Genomic DNA, 24,930 nt, shown 5'->3' with positions numbered 1-24,930 from the left:
CTAGTGCTGAGCAAAGGGATGTACAAATCAGAAGTTTGTTTCGAGCCGAGCAGCGTTAGGATCCAGCCAAAAGGCCGATGGTTCAGTTTCTGCCGACACAAGCACAAACTCACTTCTCGGTCCAGAGGAATGACTAGGACCAAAAGCCGTATTTCATGGCATCTTCTGAAGGTCAAAAAGGGCTGAAAGTGAAGGAAACCACGAAAATCAGAGAAGAACAAGGCTGGAAAGTTAGGTGAGCTATGAGACCACCCGGCTTCCCAGTCTCAGCTCTGCCACTGACTTGCCGTGAGTTTTGAGGCAATGCACTTAATCTCCACTTTCTATTCTGTAATATGGGTACCTGCCTAGCAGGTCTGTTTATTTGTTTGTTTTCCAAGAGAATCATTTGAGTTCATGCCCTTGGCACAATTTCTGACATAATCAGCGTTCCATACATTTTAGTTTTCACTCCTAATGATTTTTCTAAAGTGATCCCAATTTCCTAAAATTTTTCAATAAATATGATTTGCTAAATATTTTTTCTTCTCTTTCTTTTCTTAATGAAGGTACTGGGAATTGAACTCAGGACCTCATGCATGCTAAGCATGCACTCTACCACTGAGCTACACCCTCCCACCTTGATCTGCTAAGTATTTAACTGAAGGTAAAAATGCCAGAACTCTATAAGACCTTTTACATAAATATACTCACAAATCAGAAAAAAAAAATCCTCCTCCTCCTGTTCTGATTTTGTTTCATATTGTGTGATCACCACACCCACACAATGGGCCATTTAGTGTGGTCTGTCTGAATTAGAAATACCCCCGTCCTGCAATTGGGCTATCACAGAACCCGACAGAAGTTTCAACTCTGTCTGTTTATTCAGACAACTCTGAATAAACAAACGGGATCACGTTGCTGTAACCCCAGAGTATAAAAAATCCAAAGAACCTGCGCCTTCTATGCTTGTGCATGTTTGGTCTCGGGCCCTGATTTGTCTGACCCGCCTTGGAGAGAGAGTATATACCACATTCAGGAAGGGCAGAATCAGGTTGGAAAAAATGAAGATGTTTCATACTTTGTTGAAGCTGCTAAGTGTCACGACTCGTGGAATAACAGTCTTACTGAAAAATTGACACACTTTCCCTGCTGGTATGTCTTTGCATAAATTGTTCCTCCCTCTGCAAGATTAGCTAATACCATCTGTGAGTATTCTGGGCACTCACTCTCTGTTTGCGCTTGAATCTGCACGTTTCCCCCCACCCCCCTGCCTCTTTTCAAAGGTGCAGGAAGAGGAGAGCTGCCCCCGCCCAGCTAATGGCCAAACGCTGTCAGAGCACGAGCTCGGAGCTCTGGTTCCCAAGCCTCGAAACCCTTTGCTTCCAACTCTGCATCTGAAGGCAAAAACAATCCTCCGAGATTCGGCCCTCCCACTGCCTGTGATAGGCTGCTTGGAATAGCAACAGCCTGTGTCACCGAAAAGGGCAAAGCTTTCGGAAATAGAAACAAAGTTGGTCACAAATCACATTGGCTTTGCCCGGTTCCCCCCCCCCCACCTTTCTTTAGCATGCGACCATGGGGCAAGTGACCGCTGCTGTCAGTGGGGGAAGTTGGGGTGCTTTGGTGCCGAGGGAACGGCTGTAACTTCTACGTGACCATGGTACCTGTTGAAAACGCAGAGGGCCCCAGTCTGCTGAAACCCAAGGGGCGAGCAGCGGAGACGGATGGCAGCGACAGAGCCAGCGGCGGCCGGCATCCTCCCTGGGCGAGAGGTAAAGCGAGGCAGCTGGGCTCGGGTGACCGCGAGAGAAGCCAGCTGGTCGCCTGTCTCACTCGTGTGCGTGTGTGTGTGTGAGAGAGAGACACACGTGAGCGTGCTAGGTGCCTGGAGAGAAGGGGACAGGATTTGGTGGCAGGAGTGACAAGGAGCCTTAATGTGAAGACTGAGTCCCACTAATAATAAGCCGGGTCCCACCACTAATAAGACGGGTCCCACCAGCTGCGTTGATGTTATGATGTACAAATCTTTTTCACGTGGGGAAGACGGACCGGCAAGATAATCGCACGTGTAAACACATCCACACCGGCATACACACACATCTTCATTTACTGTCACAAATGGACAATCTGTAGCAATCACGCTTTTAAAAATCAGCATTTTAAGTGGGCTTCTTAAAATGATTAGTTACATAATCAATACACATAACTTTCTTTTTAAGTTCCCAGCATCTGTTTGTAATGAATTGGAGCGTTATTTACAGCCTAAAATCTCTGCTTATTTGCTCTTGCTTTCTTTAAAACTGGCCTTTCGGACTGAGGTTTCCTACTTTTCCTTCCAGAAGTGAAATCTGGAAAAGTTTTAATTCATTTCAGTTATCTTCGCTAAACCAAACGTTTTGCTTCGCATCCACATTGACAATTTTCACAAACACACAGACACTTTTAGTTGCCTTAACCTATTCAGTTAGTTTTCAAAGGAATAGAAACTAATCATAATATGAAATGAAAATAAATACAAATAACACCTTCCTTCCCACTGCTTCCCTCTGCTCTGCTCCCCTTAATGTTATAATTCATCCCCAGGCCATGTATTGGAATTTCATGAATAATCCAAAACACTAAATGGTACAAAGGGCATTTATCTTGTACCTTGGGATGGGTCTGTATACTTATGTTTACATTGTGGGTTTGTCTGATCTTGAATTGCACCCACAATCTCTCTCACAGAGGCACTGAGTGGCACCTCCTCCGGAACTGGGAAGTTCTCTTCCTCGCCTGTTCACTCCCTGTTTAGCCTTGTCTTGCTTCCCTCCTTCTAGTCAAGAATGAATACCTGGGTCATCTTTTAAGACAGCCCAGCCCTCTCTGCAGCAGAGCTGCCCCTTTCTCTAAGTGTAACGTTTGGTTCCTAAGTCTGAGAGCAGACAAATGAAACAGGGGTAAAGAGAAAGAGTGGCGGAGTTCTCTGAATTCTGGCAAGATTGCGCTGGAGGGCGGGTTGAGGTGGTGATATCGACAAAAGGGTTAACTACATAGAGTCAGTGCTACCGTCACAAAGAAGATGAAAAGAAACTTTGTCCTGGAGGGGACTTCATGATAACAATTAAAAATTGACTATTTAATTTTGATATGGCTTTGAAAGCACAGCGTACTCTTAATTGGTTAAATTGCACAAGTTCACAGTTATCCCAAAGGAAGGTAAGATATATGTGTGCTTGTAAAGGTTGAATGTATGCACAAGATTCAATTTAAAGTGCAACAGTTTATGCTGTTGAAAAGAAATGATAAATGAATAAATCCCATAAATTATTTTTTACGTTTAATTTTAAATGAACCTTTATTATGTAGGAGAGGAAGCCTAAATCTTTTCCTAAAATCCTAAAGGAATACAGCTTTGATGTGTGCTATATGTAGTTTATATTTAGATAAATACAAACCTTTAATTATTACTTTCATAAATTTTCCTATATTGTCTTAAACATCTCTTGGTACCCAGAGGCAATTATACAGATATATGTGTATATCTCGCTCTATGGTTTTGAAAAGTTAACTTCATCTCTCCTTTTGGGATTATATTTTAGTCTGTTTTACAAAGATGTTGAAGGTTAATGAAATATTTAACAACTTCTTTACGTTTTAAACCATAGTTTCAGCCAGGAAATTCTGAATATTTAAACTGTGTTTAATAATTATCATACTATTTCTGCACTTGAAGGTAGCAAGTTTTTCTATATTCCTAGCTGGGAAAATTAAAGTACAAAGAGGAATGAGTTATGCAACCCAGGACAAGGTAATTAAATCATCTGAGATACTGAAAAATGAAACAAAACAAAACAAAAACCCTAAGCTCTCTGATTGCACCCCCTAATGTTACTGTGTGTAATGAAAAGTCTTGCAGGTCTTCCTTGGCCAACCCCTCTAAAATGGAAAGAATGCTTTGTTTTAATGACTAGAAGTTAATGAATTTAAATTCATTTTCAAAAAGCTATGACTCAAGGTGAGTGCATTTTTAGTAAATGCGTTCATAGACAAGTTATAATTGAGCTGATAGGGTGGGGTTGAGCTCAATTTGAAATCCTAGTACCTGCAGCCAACAACAGATAGGTGAGGTGGAAAACATGGCCATCTGGGGCATCTCACACAAGGAGAACAGAAGTCCAGAAGATGTGCGGTTGGCCTAAGCTCACACAGTGGCTGGTGCAAAGTTGACCCTAGCAGCCTCTGGCCCAGGAGGCCCATGCCTGCTCCTCCATCTCAGGAGCTGGGTCTCCCAGGCTCTTCTAGTTTCATGATTCAAACAACTGGCTGTGGGGAGGGTTTCCTGAAGCACCCCCATTACCCCACCAGCACTCCTTTTTCCACTCAGATCTGCCCTGAAAAGGTCAGAAACCAAGAACAATATTCACTATATGAGCACAGGTTCTCTGCACTGGAACCCAGGTCACTAGAACCCATCTGAAAGGGCTGCGCCTCATCCATTCTAAGACCGTTCTAAACTCAAGATGCCACAGTCTGAGATTTAAGACGTTCACACTTCCGCTAGCCAGGTGAACATCCTAAGGCAGTTGTTCTCGAACATGTTTGAAGCTGTGAACTCCTTTTCACAAATGGAAGCTGAGGAGGTGGTCAGTAAGTCAGGTAAACATGGCGCCTCTGTAGTGGAAAGAGTGGAGGTGGGGAAAGAAGGGCCTGGGGCCTGGCTGCTTCCCTGCTCCCTTCCCATTCCTCTGGCCCCGAGGTCAGGATCCCATTAGCAAACCTCAGTTCCATCACTACTCTGGGTATGCAGGCCGTGTTTTTGAGGTTGGGGCATATTTACTGAGCTCCCACTGTGAGTCTTGGACTCCCAGGCTTAGCCTAAACTGGGCCCCCTTGAATTCAGTCAGCCTGGTCTTCTCCGGCTTCCTCAGGCAGCCCAAGAGGAAGACTATTTGTAAGACAGACTGAGGAGACTTTGGGGAACAAAGCTACCACCAGGGAAGAGAAGGTCAGGCCAACTAGCCTGACGTGATAACAGCTTTGGTTGTGAGACCAACAGACCAGTCACTTTGGGAAGACCCAGACCTTCGCCATTCCCATTTTCCCCGCCTGCCATATATTAAAATGTGACACCTGAAACTAATGTAATCTTGTAAGTCAACTATACTTCAATAAAATAAAGCAAAGAAAAAAATTTTTAATAAAATATATACAGCAAGTATCCAAAACATAGTGACAAAACCCATGACAAAAATGACTGTTTTAAAAATATGTATATTTAACATCTTAATGGTGATTACAACAACTAAAACATGTTGTGTGTAGCTTGATATCCCCAGAGAAATGACAGGATTTATAAACATGGGAATCGATGAGAGATTCTAGACTCTTGTCTGGAAGTAAGACCAGATTTAAAGACAACCATCTTTCCTTTCTCTTCAATTAGCTTATCTCTGGGGCTGTATATTCAACCTCGCTTGGAAATTATATCAAAAGTCTAAATTTGAGGCTTTTTGTGCCAGTGGGGCCTGGGCAAACGGCTTCTCCAGGGTCTAGGAAGGGAGAAGGCGCTAAACCAACATGGTGGGAGCTGTTTCACTGCCAACCCTGGTGGTGTTTGGCTCTGACAGCAGGGCTCTCTTCCTCACACACATCACCTAGAGGTGACATTTCCACCTAGAGGACATTTCCTCTCACATTACCTGGAGATAGCAGAGGATTGCCACTTGCCACAAACCTCCAGGCCACTACAGCAGCCGCCACACACACTCACTGGTGGGAGCCTGTGGACGCCGGGCCTGATAGACAAGGCCAGGCCAAGGAGCCGCCAGCAGTGCCTTTGGCCTGGAGGGCCTGAAACTAACCAGCAAACACGAGCATGCCTGGACAGATTTTACAACCAATATCTGTTTTGATAGATCAGTGCCTCTGCCCAGTTGTTAAATACTTTAAACACCACCCTTCTCTCTGGTAAGGTTGCCAGCAGAACCTGAGGCAGCTGAGTTCTTAGGAACAAGCCTGGTGGTAGCTGATAAGACCCTACTGTGAGCCCTCAGGTAAGGTCTTTGTGAATTCCCAAGGGGGTACTTTTTAGTGTCTAACCAGAATACTCTGAGTCCACCCTGTGGAACTCCAGTTACGTGTATGTATCAAAGGTGAGTCAGCCAATTTTAAAACACAATTCTTAATCGCCATGGATGTGTAGGATGATGGTTTTCATTCCAGAATAGTGTTCTTGAATCTGGTTTTGTAGGTAGCATCTTCTCACCAGAAGGAACTGAAGTGCTATGTCACCCCAGGGTTTAAAAAGTTCGAAACGCTCCAAAAGACCCTCCATTAGGGTGGGATTGGCTTGGGTTTTTAAGAGCTTGAAGCAACTATTTATTCAGATTGTATGAGCCAGAACTGGTTTCATAAGATTCTAAAAATGAACAGAGTCGGGGCTCCCTAGTTTAATTTTTTTTCTCATGAACAGCCTTCCCCAAGAGGATCAGTTAGTGAAATAAGGCAGTGAAAGCCATGTAAAAGTACACAAGTCACGGTGGTGAGAAAGGGGAAAAGCTGGAATGAGCGTCTTCCCAAGGGGCTATTTGACCAAATACCAAGTGAGGATAATTTCCCATCCCACCTTCCTTCAAAAAGTACCCAATCTCAGTTAAAGACACAGAACCGAAAATCCCCGCAAATATTTCCCAGCTAATTTGAGCCTAACATATTACCTTTGTAGTAAATCATAAATTCATACAGGTTTTTTTCCCCTATTTTATTTTGTTTTGTTTTGGCTCCGTGGCATCACTTTTCTTCCTGTGTCGTGGCCCACGCGTTTACGCAGGTGCCAAATGGCTATGCCTCCATGATATATTCATTTTTCTATACAATTTAGGTAGAAGTAATAAGATTAATAATTTATCACATTATTCTCATTTTAGGAGCTTTTATTATTTTTTGAACAATAACTCACTTTATACCGAAATACCAGGGAGAAAAACACAGTCACTTCTTTGACTTACAGGAGTAAATCCAATGTTACCTAACTTCAAGCTATTAAATTGTGCTTCCCTTGGAAGTAATCATTTCTCCAAAATATTCACGGTGGAGGTCTGCCTGGCATCGGCAAGTGCTGGGGCTGTTAGTTCCATCGTGTTATTTCATCCCAACTGTGTCATTCCTGAATGCACCTGTCTCCACACTTTGTAGAAGCTGGAGTCAGGAGCCATGTGCAATGCTAATTTAAAAATGGCATCTCAGCCTCAGATGTGCAAGGCTTTTTAAGAAGAAGGGGAAGAAGTTGTAATTAGCATCAGTCTGTATCGTGAGAGAATATCTCCACGCTAATGAATGTTTCATTTCTATTGGGACACAAAACTGTGGAAAGTCCAAGGCAAAAAAATCACAGGAAGGATTTTTCATGATGTAAGCCCTATTATGTAGGTATTGCCGAAAACCAAGAAATACAAGAATTTATGAAAAGGCCTAGTTGTTATGCTGGAAACAAGGTATCATTTTACTTCCTTTGCTATCAGTAAGAGACTGTTTCAAAGTTTTACCTTCATATTATGGAGATTTTACCCCATGGGTTCAGACTAAACAAATCTTTGTTGAATGACTATTGAGGGCAATCCAATGAGGTAGTGTTGCCCCCATTTCACAGATAAGGAAACTGAGGCTAAGACAGCAACAGCTAATATTTACCAAGCACTTACTAGCATACACCAGCCACTTTTCTATCTCACCTATTCTCATAACAACTTTATGAAGTTATGTAATATTATTATCTATATTTTAGGAATGAGGGCCAAGAGAAACAGAAAGATTAAGGGACATGTCAGGGCCTAGCTGGTAATTAACTAGGTGCTCTGGTTCCAGACTGTACCTTCAACATTACGCCCAGGCACCTCCAGGAGAGAAGCAAAGTGACTTGCTCCAGGTAGCACAGATAATAGCACAGACATCGGAACCTCAGTATCCTAGATCCAAGCCAGGGTTTTGCCGACTTGACAAATAACACCATCCGGTACTGATGCCTCTACTTCCTGCTCTGTCCCGTGATCTGATCTGTGGATTTGGGTACCCATTATACTCATTTCAGAACTAATTGCATTCTGTTTTAGCTAGTTCCCTAATTTTGCACCTAACGTGTCTCTTCCTGTAAGATTTTAAGTTCCTGGATAAAATATTTATTCTTGTACCTATCAAAGCTCTGAGCCAACTACAAGTATTTGGAAAGTACTGTGCATCTCCTAAGAGGTAGGAGCTATGCCTTTTCCTCTGTTCTTCCTTCTGGGATCATGTGCATGTACGTGGCACAAGTCCCGCCATCTTGTGCTGTCACATCCAGATGCAACCTAGGAAATGCCTCAACACAGTGCTCGGAGTGACCACCATGCTAATTGCATTGTCCATCCAGATGAACCTGTCTGCCATCTGTGTCCAAGACAGTGCTGCCACAGAGTGCATGCTTAGTTGTTTAATCTGTGAATGAGTAAAGAAGTATTTGTTGAGCTGAACTAAAGAAAGCATTTTAATTCAGCAATACTTATTGACTACCTACTGTGGGAAAGGCACAGATACATGTGGATAAAAAGTATGGTGGGCTGCCGGATACTTCAGGATTACAAGAAAAAAGATGTCTAAGACATTATCTGGGTCCGTAGGTTCTAACCAACTCATCAGAAAGCTAAGAATCTAAATAACAAGACAATCATTTAGCAAATGTTGAGCATCTGCTAGGACTCAGACAAGATGCTAGACCCTGGGTCCAATGGTGAACCAGAGACATCCAAGCAATGGAAAGGATTATTACCAATGGGTGATGAGAGAGAAGAGATCAGGACATCTACAGTGAAGGAGGTGGCCAGACACGTAACACGATGGTAGTGCACATGGGGCAGCTCAGCCAGTTTTTGAAGGATCTTGGAAGACAACACGGCTGAACTAAGTCAAGAAAGTATCACTGAGGCCAATAGCTTTACAGAGAGCATTCTAAGTAGAGAAGATAGCTTGTATACAAGTTTAGAGAGGAAAGAATGGCACATTCAGGGAAGTACAAATATTTTTGTATGATGAAACCACAGAGTTCAAAATGGGAGAAAGAAGATTACGAAAGAATCTGAAGATGGAAGATGGAAGGGGCCATGTTATGAAACTTTGGTGTCATAAGTACCACGAGAGGAGGAACTCTAGGAAAAGAGTATATTAGTTTACAGAAATCAAGAAAAGTTTCTGAAAGTGATGGTAGTGGTGACAGAACTAGGGGGTCTTGGAAAACCCCACCTACATGGCTCTTAATCCTCCTGCTCTATGGGGTCACCCCTCTTTTAATATTTAAACAAAAATAGCTCCAGACCCCATAAAGTTAAATCCACATGCCTCCTTGCTCCCCACCCCTCTGCCCATCCTCAAACACACGCAATACACCTTAGGAGTCTTACGGTTTCTGATTATTTGCACTAACTTCCTGTTTCCCCTGGATTCTTGCCCATTAGTTTCTGCAGCTGGTCTTTTCTCTTATCCCTGCTCCAATCCATGCGTGGATTTCAGCCCATTTTCCTTCACATACTCAAATCCTTCATATACATTCATACAAGTTCTTTGTAGACTCTTACTGATGATTCTGAAGAGGGCTACAGTGCAATTAAATATTAGGTGGACTCGTTCATAAAATTCTCCTGTCAAATCCACCATAGGGAATTTCTGGTACACTAATTTTTCTAAAATCTACTGGCCTCTTGTCCTATTGTCCCCTTACGCTCGCTCCCCATCACCATCCCTTATAACTTCTCTTGACCTTTTCTTTCATTTCTATTTCTGGGTTCTGTTAGTGATTATTTATCCATTTATTAATTTAGCTATTCTCTTTTTTTGTAGGGGTGTTAGGTTGGTTTGTTTGTTTGTTTGTTTACTTATACGGAGGGACTGGGGATTGAACCCAGGACCTCGTGCATGCTAAGCACATGCTCTACCACTGAGATATACTCTCCATTCTTTCTTGATCTCTCTCTCTTTCCCTCTCTCTCTCTCACACACACACACCCCCCTCAGAATCAGACTTCTCATTTTTTCACCTTTTCTCCCTGTCTGCTCCCTCTCCCACAGCCCACCTATATGTTTTCGACATGCTCCCAAGGACTTCTCCCTTAACCCTGAGGTGACCATCTCACATATTTATTTTTAGTAAATAAAGGGCTCTTCCTAAGAGCTTTGTAAAATCCACAGGCTTTACAATAGTATTTGTTTTCTCTCCCCCTTTAATTTCCTTAATTAAAACATTTTAAAGGCCCTAAGGATGATTCTTAACCTTTTTGGAGTACATGGACTACTTTTTAAACAGAAAATCAACTTCAAATCCTCACGTAGTCGTCTTTTCAGTTGTATGTTTATTGATTAGAAAATAGAGAGTGACAGAAAGCTATTCTGCATTCACTAGCTCTTTGAATTAAAACCATTTTTCATCACATCTACATGTGTATGAACTCTTGATGTACAAATAGGTATGTTGCTATTTTTTCCAACATTCAATAATCATTGATGGGATGAGGATCCTTTTTAAAGATTTTGTCAGTTTTCAAATGCCCGTTGCTCACTGCAACCCATGCACATCGAGAACCTCCATCCTGGACACATCAGAGGTCTCTAGGTAAAACTGCTGCTGGTTTATTTTCTAGATCCCCCCCACCCCTTAACTGTCTATTGAAAACCACCTTGAATAGATGGAAAGAGATGCAAAATTACAGCAGCACTAAAGCCAGGAAAATTCATCAATTAATAAGAACTTAACCCTAAATAAAATACAAATGTGGGCCTCATGAATAAACTAAGGCAGTAATATTTTAGCTTTCCACAAACTCTCATTGAGCATCCCTAATAAGAGAATTTTCGTCAGTCAAAGGATGACATTTCTGCAGACCCCCTGCCCCCGGAGCTGCTTTTGCAGAGGGTCAGATGGTTTTGCTCCATAGTCCAATTCTTCCCTCCCTGTCCTGTTACCATTATTTCTCTCTCTACATCTCTTAGAAAAAACAGTTTCCAGGATTTCAGCAACTCTGGCCTAGACAGGAGAGACTGGCTCGTTGCATTCTAGAATATGAAATCAGTGTTAAGATGGGACAGAGCCCAGAAGAGCCACTGGAATTGTGCATTCTAAAAGTTGTTGTTTTGCAAGTACTGTTTTTGACAAATAAAGAACTACAGACTGCTTTACACAATGCAGGGATGATATCCTTTGTTCACAGTCAGGGGAGCAAAAAGTGGAAGCATAAAAATTCCTTTCCCAGTTCAGTGGGGCCACACCAGAAAAATAATGTCCAGATAGCAGAAATTTGGCTACCAGATGTGCACATCAGTTGCTCCACTGGGGCCAACTAAGAGTTTCCAACAGCAACTGGGTGGCTAGAATAAGGTGTGTCAGACACTGAAAACCCAACAGCTGTCCCAGACCCCTTCTAACTGTTTCCCCTTTTCCCCTGGGGATCTAGAAGAGTCAGATCTTCACTTCTGTCTCTCTTGCAGCCAAGTTTGACTATGGAACTCACTGGTCCTGGACAATGAGACTCAGGGTAAGGCTTAATAGGGGAGGAAAAAAAGTCTTCCTCCGTCTTTTTAGGGCTTGTGGCTGACTCTGAAAATTCAACTGACTAAGACAGACGAACAGAAAGGCATCCATGTTTATTTAATACGTTTTACATGGCATGGAAGCCTTCATAAGGAAATAAAGACCCAAAGAAGTGATTAAACCTGAGTATTTCTATGCTAGATTCGATGAAGAGTGGACAGTCCTGTAAAATATGAGAGGCCAAGGAGTACGAGGTAAGTGTAGTTAACTAGGGGAAACTTAGCAAGGCTGTTTTTCCAAATTCTTCTTGGTGTCCCTTTGTCTTTGGAGATAAGGATGCTCTTCTCCTGGACATAATGGAGAGCACCTCTCATGTGAGGGTTTTACCACCTGCTTTGGGGGAAAAGGCAGAGAGAAGGCTAGAAGAATCTTCCTGCTTTTGGCATTTTCTCAAATTCCTTAAGCTTAAAATATTCAATATGTCAAATTGTTGTATTTTGGGGTAGCATGTCTTGAACCTACCGTCTTCCAAGGTGCTTCTGAAAAGTTCCCTCCCTGATAAAATCAAAGAGTCATATGAGGATAAACCCTTACCCTAAGCCTTCTTCCACTGTCTCCTGCTTTTGAATCTGGTTGTGAGAGCATCTAATGCCTGGAGCTATGACAGCCACCTTGCACATATGGTGACAAACTGGGGACAAAAGCCAACCCTCTGGGGAGGCAGGAACAGAAGGATGGATAAAAGTGTGAATCCTCTGAGACACCAAACACAACTTGATCTTCTCACTAATTAAAGAATAACTGCCCTTGTTTATCAGGTTTTTGGTTTCTTGCAGTCAAAAATATCATAAATAAAAATATATAACTGAAAAAGAAAACTGGGGGCCAGGGAAAGAGAGGGCAGCAACCTGGTTATTAGCAAGTACATTGTAAATGCAAAGGCAAAGCATGCATTTTAAGATTTATTTTTACAGGAAACAAATACATTTTGGAAAGCATCTGATTTCTGTTCTCTATCTTTTTTTTAAGTGGACTCTGTGAAAATAGAGGTCCAGAACAACATCTGGTGGTAAGAGTAAACTGAGGTGAAGATGGAGCCAGCTAAGATCGGAGATGCAAGTAGACCTAGTATGAGATGTGTAAGGTTTGAGGAGACTAAAACCGCAAGAGCAGAATTATTTTCTGAAATATCCGATGTGGAAGATAAGTAAGAAAGCTATTCTGGGATGCACATAAAAAGGGCAAGAAGACAGAGATGGAAAGGAAATGAATGTGTATGTATATATAAAACTAATATATACATAACTATTCCAAAGCAAATGAGGAGGGAAACAATCCCAAAATACTAGAGGAAATCTTTTCTGAGTAGAAGAATTCAACCAGCAGCAAAACAATGTAGAAGAAACAGATACCCAGACATGTCCTGGTGAAAGTTTCAAATTGAAGAAAAGACAAAAGAGAGGAAGGAAAGAAAGAAAAGAATGGAAGTTCTACAAGTGATCAGGCAGAAGAGGAGCGTTAACAACAGAGCAAAACTCGGGGAAGTGCTCGTATGCAAATGAAAACAGTGCCCCCTCTTGTACCTCCCCAGCCAGCAGAATTTGGAGAAGATTCATTTCAAGAAAGCGTGTCTGTGAAAGTGCTACTAAATCAAACCTGGGTTTGGAAAAATGAAAAAGAAGGCAAAATTCCTATCTTTTTGTCCTAGAAAGTTCAAACAATAGTAGGTCTAGAGGGAGGCCAAATTTTCTGCCAGTCTGAGTTTCACTGCATGTGAAAGAGAGGATTGGGGTGCAGGGGAGAGGTGAGGGGAGGGTGGCTAGATAAAGACTAGTGCCCAATATTTACCTCACGGGGAGCACCGTACATGCACCAGGGGCAGGAGGCAGCAGCGTCTGGGACCTGGAAACACCACACCACAACACCACAACACCACAACACCACACTCTCCATACAAGGGAATTTTCTGATTAAGCCAGCGCTTTCCTTCTTGTGGCATCCAGTAGCCTCTGCTGAGCTCTGGGGCTGGGCCTTGTGTGCACCCCTGATACAGACACTCCTGCTCTCAAGGGGCTCCCGGTCTAAGGCAGGAGACAGATTAATGCAGGATGTTGCAAGGCCCTGGACGCAAAGGCAGGAGCGAGAAGAGAGATGAATGCTCACCAAAGAAAGAGTGTCTGGAAGGTTTTGTAGAGGAGGTGATATTTCAGCTGGATCTTCAGAGATGGATGGGTTTCCCTAAGCTGTGAAGGAAAGAGGCCAGACATTCTGTGAGGGGGAACAGTATGGAGAGAAGCCCAAGTCTGGGAAAGTGCAGGCATTTTTCAGAAACAGCCAGTGGTGCAGACGGGCTGGAGAATTGGCACCTGAATTCTGTTGTCCTCAGAAAGGAGACTGTTAAACATGGGGTCTCAGTGACTAAAGAACAAGTCCATGCACAGGGTTGATGTTAAAATATAAATTAGGGGTGACAATGAAACACTTTAGAGTCCCTGCAATGGTGCTATATTAACTGGCTAATAATAGTGCTGAAAGCTCTGTAGGAAAGTTATCAAACCAAACTTGGGTCTGCTCACCCACAGGCAGTCAAGCCAATCTACCGAGACTGGACTGTGGTGAAGGGAAGTGTAGCGTTCATTGTAAGGCACCAAGCAAGGAGTCCAGGGCAGCAAGTGCTCAAAACGCCCATACTCCCTGATGGGTTTCAGCAAAAAACCTGTAAAGGCCAGGAGGAAGGGGGTGGGGGTGGTGTGGGTAACAGGGTATGTGATCAGCTCATGCACAGTTTTCTGATTAGTTGATATTGAGGTAACAGGGCAGCTAACATTATCAATCCTTAGGTGCCAGGAGGTCTGGGGGCTGTGTGCTCATGGTCATCAAGTAGTTAATTTCTTCCATTTGGTGGGGGTTTAACATCTGTAAAACAACTCAGGAAATGTAGGTACTTCAGAGAGGAACTAAAGGAGAGGATATGGGGGGAGGGGGTCTGTCCTGGGATGGCCCCATAGTGTCCTGCTCGGTGACAGAAATGCTAGTAGCATGCTGTTCAGATACTAAGCATTTATGTAAACATAAAGTTCCATATGCTAACCCTTAAATAATACTAGTTATTAATCTTTGTTGACAAACTATGGGGAGGAGAGGACTGAGGACCAAGGATTGGTATTTTGCAGTGCTGTTACCATTCATTCATTTATTCATTCACTCAACAAACATTTACTGAGTAGTGAACTTGTGCCAAATACTAGAGATATGAATACAGATATAAGGAATGCAGGGTTCTTGCCTTCAAAGTTGTTGCTGAAAGGTGACTTCTGTACTCTGCTTACCAAATTGAGACTCGAGTTCAGAGTTTTGGATGAAGTAGAAAAGGCAGCTTTATTTCTTTGCCAGGCAAAGGAGGTCACAGTGGGCTAATGCCTCTAAGACTGTGAGCCTCCTGGGGAGAGAAGGCAAGGGGTTTAATAGTAAAAGTTCAAGAGTTCAAGGGGCAGAGCTAGTTTCCATAGAGATTGCATACAGGGTAACAAATTATTGCACAGTTTTTCTTATTTTTGCAGATGCAGTGGTCCCTTCCCTCTACTGGGTATGAAGTTCACCTCTGGCTTTGGGACCCTCTTTATATTCTTGTACCTAGAACAAAGGATGCATGAGAAGGGGCTCTGTGGAAAAGAGCTCTAAAGAAAAACTTGTGGAGTTTAAATTCAGGCTGATAATTGATTTTAGCCTTTTAAGCAGGTTGAGGCCTAGGACCATCCTGCTGCAGGCTGAAGCCTGCAGCTGGAACAACAGGATACAAGGAAACCACCAAGGGCCAAAAACAACTCACCTCATGCAGCACCTCAAGGGGGTTGGGCAGACCACCCAAGTCTCCCTCCTCTGCAGCCTAACCCTGGTCAGCAAAAGCATGGGAAAAACCCTTTAAACCATCATTCAGTTAAGCCTTGACAAACACCATTACAGATATCAAATGGTCACCAATGACAATAGAGTCCTGCTTGGTTACAAAGTCTTTTAGTGGAAGAGGGGAAGATAATCAAGTAAATAAACATGCCTCCATATATCTGAAAACACACATTCTGTGCCCAGCGCAAGAGAGGGTCTGGGGGTGGGGCAGCAGAAGTTGGCAGAGTAGGGTGGTCGTCATGGGAGAGGCGGCTCATGAGATGACTCTTGAATGATGGGTTAGAATTAAAAGTATTCAGGGAGAAGGAGCAGAGAAAGGGGAGGGCACAAATGCCAAGCCATTCAGGGGCCACTGCTACAAATTTTTCTTGAGCAAAACATAAAGTAGGAGGTCTTTTAAATGTGTGAAGCCTTCACAGTTGGTCAAGCTGTATAATGACCTGGCTGCCTGCCAAAAAAACCTGGGCGTGCACGCTTTCCAGTCTGCTGTAGGATTCAGTCTGTCTGCAAGTGTTTACTGTGTGTCCATTATGTGCATATGCTATGATAGGCATATGGGAATGAAAGCAAAGAAGGAAGCGGCCAGAAACTCAAATATTGTGAAAAATGGAGTGTTTTGCATGAGTGCCAATTAAAGTTGTGGTTTCATCTGAGTCACCGTGAGCAGCAGACAATGCAGCTATTGTGGTGGAAGCGACTGCAGCCTCAGAGCTTGTGGGGGTTGCCTGTCCTTTGTACCTTCCGTGTGGGCCTCAGTGCTCATTTGCATAAAGCCTCTTGGTTGTGATCACATCTTCAATAGGAACAGTTTTCCTTTATTATCTTATTAAGGAATCCTCATTGCATCAAAAGGAACACAGCTGGTCTAGCCAGACAGCAAGACCTGGAGGATGGGTGTGACCCAATAGCCTAGGGTACCACTTGCAAGTTTCCAGACAGTTTCTACTTCTGTGATGTCCACAAAAGGCTGAGAATTCCCTGTGACACTTTGGGAGAACACAGGGATGTAAAAGGAAGAGCCCTTGTGAAGCAAGGTCAGGAACAAAATGGCCAGGAATGCTAAACTTCACCATGAACCTTAAGTACAGGCTGAACTCAGGGCTGTGTGTTTTTGAAAAGGCTCTAATTATGATTCCTCACCCGACTCTCTCCTTTAGCACTGACTTCTCCTCAGTCCACCCAGCTGCCCCAGACTCTGACATTTGTGTTTAGGCAAACATCTCTTTTTCCTCTTGTTTTCCATTAGATTTTTTGGAAAAGTTACCTCTGCTTTCTGGCATTAACATCTTGCTTCTATCATCATTAACTAAAAAGTAGACACAGAAAAGAAAAAAAAGAAAAACACCAAACCCTTGGGTAAGTCCTAAGATGTCACAGTCTTACAATCTTGGATGCTTTAGGGACTAGACTTCACAATGAATTAGAATTCCAAATCCTGAATGAGCAACTTGAGAACTGCAATGGAATTTCAGCAGTAATAAGCAGCCATTGTGACATGAGTGGGGAAGCTAGTTAGGGGCACTAGCCTTTAAAGTGTATAATGGGGAAGCTACACCTTTCAAATAAAATTCAGAAAATGAAGATCTTAACTTAATTCTGTAGCATATAGCCTATGTTGGCACCCTCCTTTCTCCCTTGCGGGAATAAGGTTACAGAATATCCTCTGCAATTTTTTAAGCTTTTGAAGACAACTTGCCTAGATGGATGGATGGATGGATAGATAGATAGATAGATAGATAGATAGATAGATAGATAATGCTGTGATATATAATTTTTTAATTTGTAATATTATAAAAAGAAATTTTTTATCAATTCATATGGAAACAATTTTGTTATATCGCTAAAGAACTATACTCAGTGCTAGCTGCTGGGTCTCAAGAGGGATATTGACAAACCAGGGTGGTTTCCAGACCCTTTGCACACATCCTGGTCTGTCAGTGTCCTGTGAACGCTGACTAAAAGGTCTAAGCATATGAAGCTAAGTCCAGAAAGCAGAAGAAAAAGCTGAGTCTCTCTTCTGTCTGGAGATAGTTCCCCCAGACCACAAGCAGCTGGCTTTGGGACTTGCTTCACCCCTTACCCCTTCTCCTCCTTAACCCACTGCCTCAGACTCTCTCTAAAGTAGGATTATAGAGCATCAAAGGAAGGAACTCTTGTATCTCAAGGGGTCTTCTTTTTGTAGGGAAGCACTGTTTCCCATCTAACAAAAGGGGGAAACTAAGAAAGGGAAGGAGAAGGACAAGGTGCAAAGACCGTCTTATGCTTCTTATGCAGCTTTGGCACCTCTTCCCACATGTCCTTGACTCCTTATCCCCATGCTGCCCTCTGTCCCTCTAAATCTGCTTCTGGGGTGCCTCATTCAGCCTGCCTCCACAATCACTTATTTCTCCAATCCAAATATTGGAGACCAATTGCCAAAGCACACCCTAATCAACACATCAAACAGATAAAATGAACAATGACAAGAAGAGCTACAAAACAATATTCTATCCAAATGTGAAAATTTGACCCAGTTCTCCTTGTGGTAGAAGCATTTGTTGTTGAGGATTTTAAGATCACCTGGGGAAAAAAGAAAATGTGAAAATTGAGGGTGTGAGAGTACTTTAAAAGTCATTTTGCAAGTGAAAATTAAAATAGTGTATAATAAGTAATAGAAAATAGGGATATCACCAGAATGTTCAGTTTCCTGGCAGGCAAGAACCACATGTTTTGTTTCATTGTGATACATGTATAGCGAGATATACAGAGATATCTCCTAGTACCTAGGAAAATGCCTGCTGTGTAATGGTGTTAAATATTTGTTTTGTGATTAGCTGCATAAATTGCTGATTTAATTTCAGTTTAATGGCTTGTGTTCACAGTGCTTAAACATCAGCTTTATTTTGTTGTGGATTATTGCATTTTTATTTGCTCCTCCATCTAAATATTCAGTGCTTTAGAATTTTTCTCTTTCTTTTCCTTCCTTCCTTCCTTCCTTCCTTCCTTCCTTCCTTCCTTCCTTCCTTTCTTCCTTCCTTCCTTCCTTCCTTCCTTCCTTCCTTCCTTCCTTCCTTCCTTCCTTCCTTCCTTTCTTCCTATCTTCTTTTCTTTCTATTGAGTTACAGTTGATTAACCAATGTTGTGTTAATATCTGGTGTACAGCATAGTGATTCAGTTACATATGTGTATGTATGTGGGCTCTGACCCACTTCCTTACCATTCACTGCCAACTCATGAGCAAGTCTCATCATTTTAACCCCCAAATTAACACATTTTTGGGTTTGTTTTAATTTGTTTGGGGGGGTAAGGGGTATAATTGGGTTAATTAATTAATTAATTAATTATTTTTTTATTATTTTAATGGAGGTACTAAGGATTGAACCCAGGACCTCATGCATGCCAAGCACACACTCTACCACTGAGCTATACCCTCCCCACCAATTAAATCTTGACTCTGTCTGCTCGTCACCAGTTCCACTCCTTACATCCAAGTCTAATCTAGCTCCATCTCTTGTCAAGACTAAGGTGACACACTACTCCATGCTACCAGTCTTGCCCCTCAAAGAACTAGTCTCTCCCCAGCAGCAAGAAACTCAGTGTTTTCCCTCTTACTGGCCAGTGGGCATTGACCCCACTGTACTGTGAATGCAATAAAAAGTTGTCACTGTGACTGGCCAGGCCAGGTCCTGCATGGAGTGTCCCCTCTGTGCCTACCCATGTACCCTGATGCCCTCTCCCACCTCCCTCTCCATGCTCCTGCTGTGCCCCACACGCAGCTTGGCACCTGACAGCTCCTGAAACACGGGGAGAGCTTCCCTGAGCTCAGGCCCTGGAAACTACTGCATCCTCTGCCCATGATACTCTTCCCCCTACTTTTTATTTCTTTTAGCTTCTGTTTTGACAAGTTACAAATATGCAACAAGCACTTGGGTACCTACCACTGAAAATTGATGACTGTTACCATTTTGCCATTTTCCTTCAGATTTTAACCCAGAAAGACTGGAACAATATGAAGTCCCTCTTGTTTTTCCCCATGTTCCATGCCCCTTCCTCCTCACTCAGAATGAGTCATGGGTATTGACTGGTCCCGGCTCTGAACCCACTCCTCCCTCCTTTCTGACACAGCCCAGCCTCCCCCAACACTCTCACATGTTTCAGCAAAAGTCAATGGTAGCCTGATTGGGGCCAAGTGTTACCGAGTCCAAACTCATTCGGCTTGCCTCAGCACAAGCCAAGAAATCAGGAGACGAAGGGTTGAGGCAAGGAATAACGACTTTATATGGAAAGCCAGCAGACCGAGAAGACAGGGGACTAACATCTTGGAGAACCATCTTACCCAAGTCAGAATTCAAGCTCCTTTTATACTAAAAAGGGGAAGGGTGTGGTTGGTTGTTGCAAACTTCCTGGTGTCGGAATCCTGTTTTTGCAGCTGTCCACCTAGGTCAGGTCATGATGTTCCTGTAAATCTCCAACAAGACAAATGTTATTGTCTGTTCTGCAACTTTTTATCTCTGTATGAATGGGAGAGTATTATACCCTTAAAGGCCAGAGCCTTGAGAATGGGCTCTCCTGCATATTTCAGGCTATAGGCAACATTCTTTTACCAGAGGTGCAGAACCAGCATGACTAAGCACAGGAAACAGAGCACACGGTTAGAGCCAAAAGAACAGATCTCATGTGGTGTCAGATTTGTTCTTCCCGGTGTCACAAGGAGACAAGAGGGCAGGTTTCCGGGAGACTATGCTTCATTTTCCCCCAGGTTACACAGTGTGGACTGTAGCCCTTGTGGAGGCTCCTCCCTGCTATCCTGCCCTCAACTGTTTGCCTTGGAGAGCGGGACCCAAGAAACCAGGCTGGCTGAGTTTCTGATCCAGCGCCAAGGCAGGAACAAAACTGTGTTCTTGTTTGTTGAGTTCTCATCATCTGTCATCTGCTTATCTTGCATATCTGTCTGCTCAAAACTAAAACCAACAGCAAATCACAAATGGAAGGAAATAACTCTCTAAATGTCTCCATCCCTTTGTCTCCCAAGAATGAAAGAAAAAGGATTTTCCTTCTTTATGTAATCGTGCTTTGATTAGTGTATTATATGACTGTAAGTGTTTATACTCAGCACTAGGAAAATTGTAGTTACACAAGGTTAAGTCTGCATCCAACCAATTCAGAACTGACCCATTTCTCCTCTCTGCTCCTAGGTTGCGGGGTGTTTACTCTCCTGTCCTCTGTCACGGCTGCTGTCAGCGGTTTCCTGGTGGGGTATGAACTCGGGCTCATCTCTGGGGCTCTCCTTCAGATAAGAACCCTCTTAGCCCTGACCTGCCACGAGCAGGAGATGGTTGTGAGCTCCCTCCTCGTTGGGGCTTTACTGGCCTCTCTCGTCGGAGGGGTCCTGATTGACAGGTACGGAAGGAGGGCCGCCATCATCTTGTCGTCCTGCCTGCTTGGACTTGGAAGCCTAGTCTTGATCCTCAGCTTATCTTACACGACTCTGATAGCGGGACGCATCGCTATAGGGGTTTCCATTTCACTCTCTTCCATCGCCACTTGTGTGTACATTGCGGAAATTGCTCCCCAACACCGAAGAGGCCTTCTTGTGTCACTGAATGAACTGATGATCGTCATTGGCATTCTTTTTGCCTACATTTCAAATTACGCTTTTGCCAATGTTTCCCACGGCTGGAAGTACATGTTCGGCCTTGTCATTCCTTTGGGAGTTTTGCAAGCGATTGCCATGTACTTTCTTCCTCCGAGTCCTCGGTTTCTGGTGATGAAGGGACACGAGGAAGCTGCTAGCAAGGTTCTCGGAAAGTTGAGAGCCATCTCCGATACGACGGAGGAACTCACTGTGATTAAGTCTTCCCTGAAAGATGAATATCAGTATAGTTTTTGGGATCTGTTTCGTTCCAAGGACAACATGAGGGCTCGGGTAATGATAGGCTTAACATTGGTATTTTTTGTGCAAGTCACTGGGCAGCCAAACATACTGTTCTATGCATCAACTCTTTTGAAGTCTGTTGGCTTCCAGAGCAATGAGGCAGCTAGCCTCGCCTCCACGGGGGTTGGGGTTGTCAAGGTCATCAGCACCATCCCGGCCACCCTTCTTGTAGACCACGTTGGGAGCAAAACCTTCCTCTGTGTCGGCTCCTCCGTGATGGCAGTTTCACTGGTGACCATGGGCACTGTGAATCTCAAAATCCACATGAACTTCACCAATATCTGCAGACACCATAGTCCTATCAACCAATCCTTGGATGAGTCTGTGTTTTATGGACCAGGTAACCTGTCAGCCAGCAACGACAGTCTTAGAGAATCCTTTAGGGGGATGACTTCCCACGGCAGAAGCTCACTGATGCCCACAAGAAATGACATGGATAAGAGAGGAGAGACGACCTTGGCATCCTCACCAAATGCTGGACTAAGCCGAACTGAGTACCAGATGGTCACAGACGCTGCCGATGTCCCAGCTTTTTTGAAGTGGCTGTCCTTAGCCAGCTTGCTTGTTTATGTTGCTGCATTTTCAATTGGGCTAGGACCAAGTAAGTATTTAATTTTTCATTCCTTCCTTCTCTGCCCTTATGAATGTCGTGTATTACTTTTGACCAATCAAAGCATCCTCCTGCCATTATAGTACTTCATACATAGAACTACCAGAAGCAAGATGGGGATAATATTGGCCACCTGATGTTTCTGTTGATGAGGAAAGTACATTTGGCTTATCTCTGCTTTGGGAAATGTGCAGGGCTAGTACTCAAGCAAGGATTAGTTTCTCATTATCTGTCACATGAGGATACTTTAATACCAATTGATTGGGAGTGAATCAGACTCTGAAAGATACTTATTGCCCAAGAGAATATATTGTTTTATGAAAGCAAAGTTTGCTGGGACAACATTTCCCTCCATATCATTCTGAGTTTTTTCATAAGTGGAAGAAAAAAAAAGTGTTTAGATTTCCTTAAAGACACAATAGTGGAGGGGAGGGGATAGCACAAGTGGTAGAGGGTGTGTTTAGCATGCACAAGGTCCTGGGTTCAATCCCCAGTACCTCCTCTAAAAAATTAAATAAATCAATGTATCTAATTACCTCCCCCCTTAAAAAAAAGACACAATAGTGAATGCATGATACATTCCAGTAATAATGAAGAAGAAAGGAATTTAAAAGAAATTATTACAGGTAAGAAGATGCATTATTTCTTTAAGTACACTTGATCACTAGAGTAACCCCTCAGGATACTTTGCCTATTAAACAGGAGAAGGGGAGTCAAGGAGTACCCGTGGAACACAGTACAAACGGTTTATAGGGAGGTAGCTCCAAGGTGGTTTTATTTGATATAGTCAGTCTGTTCCAAAGACAAAGTTAAAACACTTCTCTTGAGCAAACTCTCTAGAATTTGCTAGAATAGTTTGTGTGTTGCAGTTCTTTCATTTTTCACCTCACATGCAGAGTCTAATCCTCTCTGTAGGGAAGTTGTGAGGTTTTTTACATCTCTCTAGAAAATGATGTGCTTAAAAATCAAGGGTGGTTTCCCTCTACCACCCTTAACTCCCACCATCACCTCTCATTCCTCTCCCTCCCCTTCCTTCCTCCTCACTTTCCTCTCTTACAGAGTTGATATTGTAACTTTTGTTTACAGTGATCAAGGAGCAGACAAATTTGCTCAAATGAAGGGACATGTTGGATGTTCAGAAACAGTAAGAAAACATAGGCTGTGTGGAAGGAGAAGGAATCGCATGGCCATAGGTTTCTGGTGCTGGCACCGGACTGTGCTTCTGGAAGGGCTTGCTGTAGTGATCCACTGTTAACTGTTCATTCAGATGATATGTACTGAGTGACTAATTTTTTTAATAACCGGGATCTATGCTCAGTGCTAGGGAAACAGTAATGAACAAGACAGGTATTGTCCCTGTCTTCAAGATGATTACAATCGAATGGTTGAATGGATTGAGCTGTGCCCCCAGGGTCTGCTTCTTTCTGGCCAGGAGCAGCAGGTTGGGCCTGCTTAATCTCAGTTAATTAGTAACTGGATTTGCACGTGGCCAATACAGCCTCTCCTCCAACTCCGTTTCCTCGTCTCTCAGTTTCTACTCCCATTTCTAAGTGAGATCAGTCTCTAGATATTGATTCACTCAAATTCCCGACAGGGAATCTGATCGACTCTGATCTTTGCTGTGCCAAGTCATAAACGATTGTTCTCATCCAATCAGCTGTGGAAAGATTGGACCACATGATCTAAAACACGGATGACCAGAGACTGTCCCTTCCTTTGGCACCATGAGTAGACAGATTTCCCCGTAAAACTCTGCAGGGGCAGACAGAGCAAACACTACAATGCCATCAGCCTCTGATCTCTCTGGCTTGTTCCTGGACCTTGAGCTTGCTTTTTAAGACTGAAAATGATAAACATCATTAGTGAGCAGGTTCCTGGAAACAGGTTTCTACCATTATGTCAAGGTTCAGCTATCTTGGGGGTGGACCTGTGAGATATTTGTCTTAACCAGTTTGAGTTGCTATGGCTTAGCCAACAAACATTTATTTTTCACAGTATGGAGGCTGGAAAGTTCAAAATCAAGGTGCCAGGAGATTCAGTTCTTGGTGGGGCCCTCTTTGGTTTGTAGATGGCAGATTGTTTGCTCTCTGGAGGGGAGAGTGAGAGAGAGCAAGCAAACTAGGTCTTTTGTGTCTCTTCTCATCAGGTCACTACCCCATCATGGAAGCATCACTCTCATGATCTAATTACCTCCCAAAGGCCCCATCTCTAAATATCACCACACTGAGGATTAGGGTTTTAACATACGACTTTTGAGGAGCCATAAACATTCAGTCAATAACAATACATGCATAGCTCCTCTGATAGCATAAATCTAATGAAATTTGAGTAAGCACATTTTTTTACATTGTTATTTTCAGAAACTCTAAAGTCTATTAGAAGGGCAAGATACGAATGCCAGCTTGTACCAAGGAACAACTTAACCTTGTCTGTGACCCTTTCTGTATCAGTAAGTACAATAAGCTCTGCTCCTGTGATAAACTTCAGGTGGTATTTACTGTTCCACTGAGTTACCTGGCCAGCATCTTCCCTACCCCCTACCCCCCACATCTGTTCACCCTAGAACTAAATGTATTTCCTTTCTGCAACCATTTTCTTGATCTAATCTTTTGAAACATCAAGAACCAACAAAGAATCTAAGAAAAGGATGCTCTTTTTGTTTTCATTCAGAGAACCTCTCAGGTTGGCAGAGGTCAGAACATGGCACACATTATATTATGAGAGACACTGAACTTAAACTTCCAGAACCAACCTCTTCATGGTAAGAGTCCTCCCAAGCTCACCCTACTCTTCTTCTCTTCTGTTTTCTGGGTAACTTTGAAAAGTGCAGTAAATTCTCAGTCACTCACATATCATTTGATACATTATTGTATTAGAGCAAGAGTTCCCCTTTTCAGGAAACTCAGTCTGATTTTGGAAGAAAATGATGGGAGGCTGTTTGTTATCTACCTTTTAGAATTCCTCATATAGTGTTCTCCACTAGTTTTT

General features: G+C 43.0%; 1 protein-coding gene across 4 annotated transcripts in view; it reads left to right on the top strand.

Moving 5' to 3' along the window:
* The first annotated feature begins 1,479 nt into the window (after positions 1–1,479).
* Positions 1,480–24,930, top strand: part of SLC2A12 (solute carrier family 2 member 12) — a 57,513-nt gene continuing 34,062 nt past the window's right edge. For 2 of the 4 annotated variants that reach the window (XR_012075017.1, XM_006200072.4), the window contains exons 1-2: positions 1,480–1,754; positions 20,593–21,933. Coding sequence is in view for 2 of the 4 variants with exons in the window: in XM_006200072.4 (XP_006200134.3) it covers positions 1,640–1,754; positions 20,593–21,933 (1,456 nt within the window). In the remaining 2 variants the exon portion in view is untranslated. Of the gene's footprint in view, positions 1,755–20,592; positions 21,934–24,302; positions 24,392–24,612; positions 24,704–24,930 lie in introns of all 4 variants that reach the window. The other 2 variants (XR_012075018.1, XM_031680034.2) reach the window with 2 other exon arrangements.

Source organism: Vicugna pacos, chromosome 8 (assembly GCF_048564905.1).
Source record: "Vicugna pacos chromosome 8, VicPac4, whole genome shotgun sequence".
NCBI lineage: Eukaryota > Metazoa > Chordata > Mammalia > Artiodactyla > Camelidae > Vicugna > Vicugna pacos.
The sequence above is the reverse complement of the archived record's forward strand: the minus strand, read 5'-3'. Positions and strand labels throughout refer to the sequence as shown.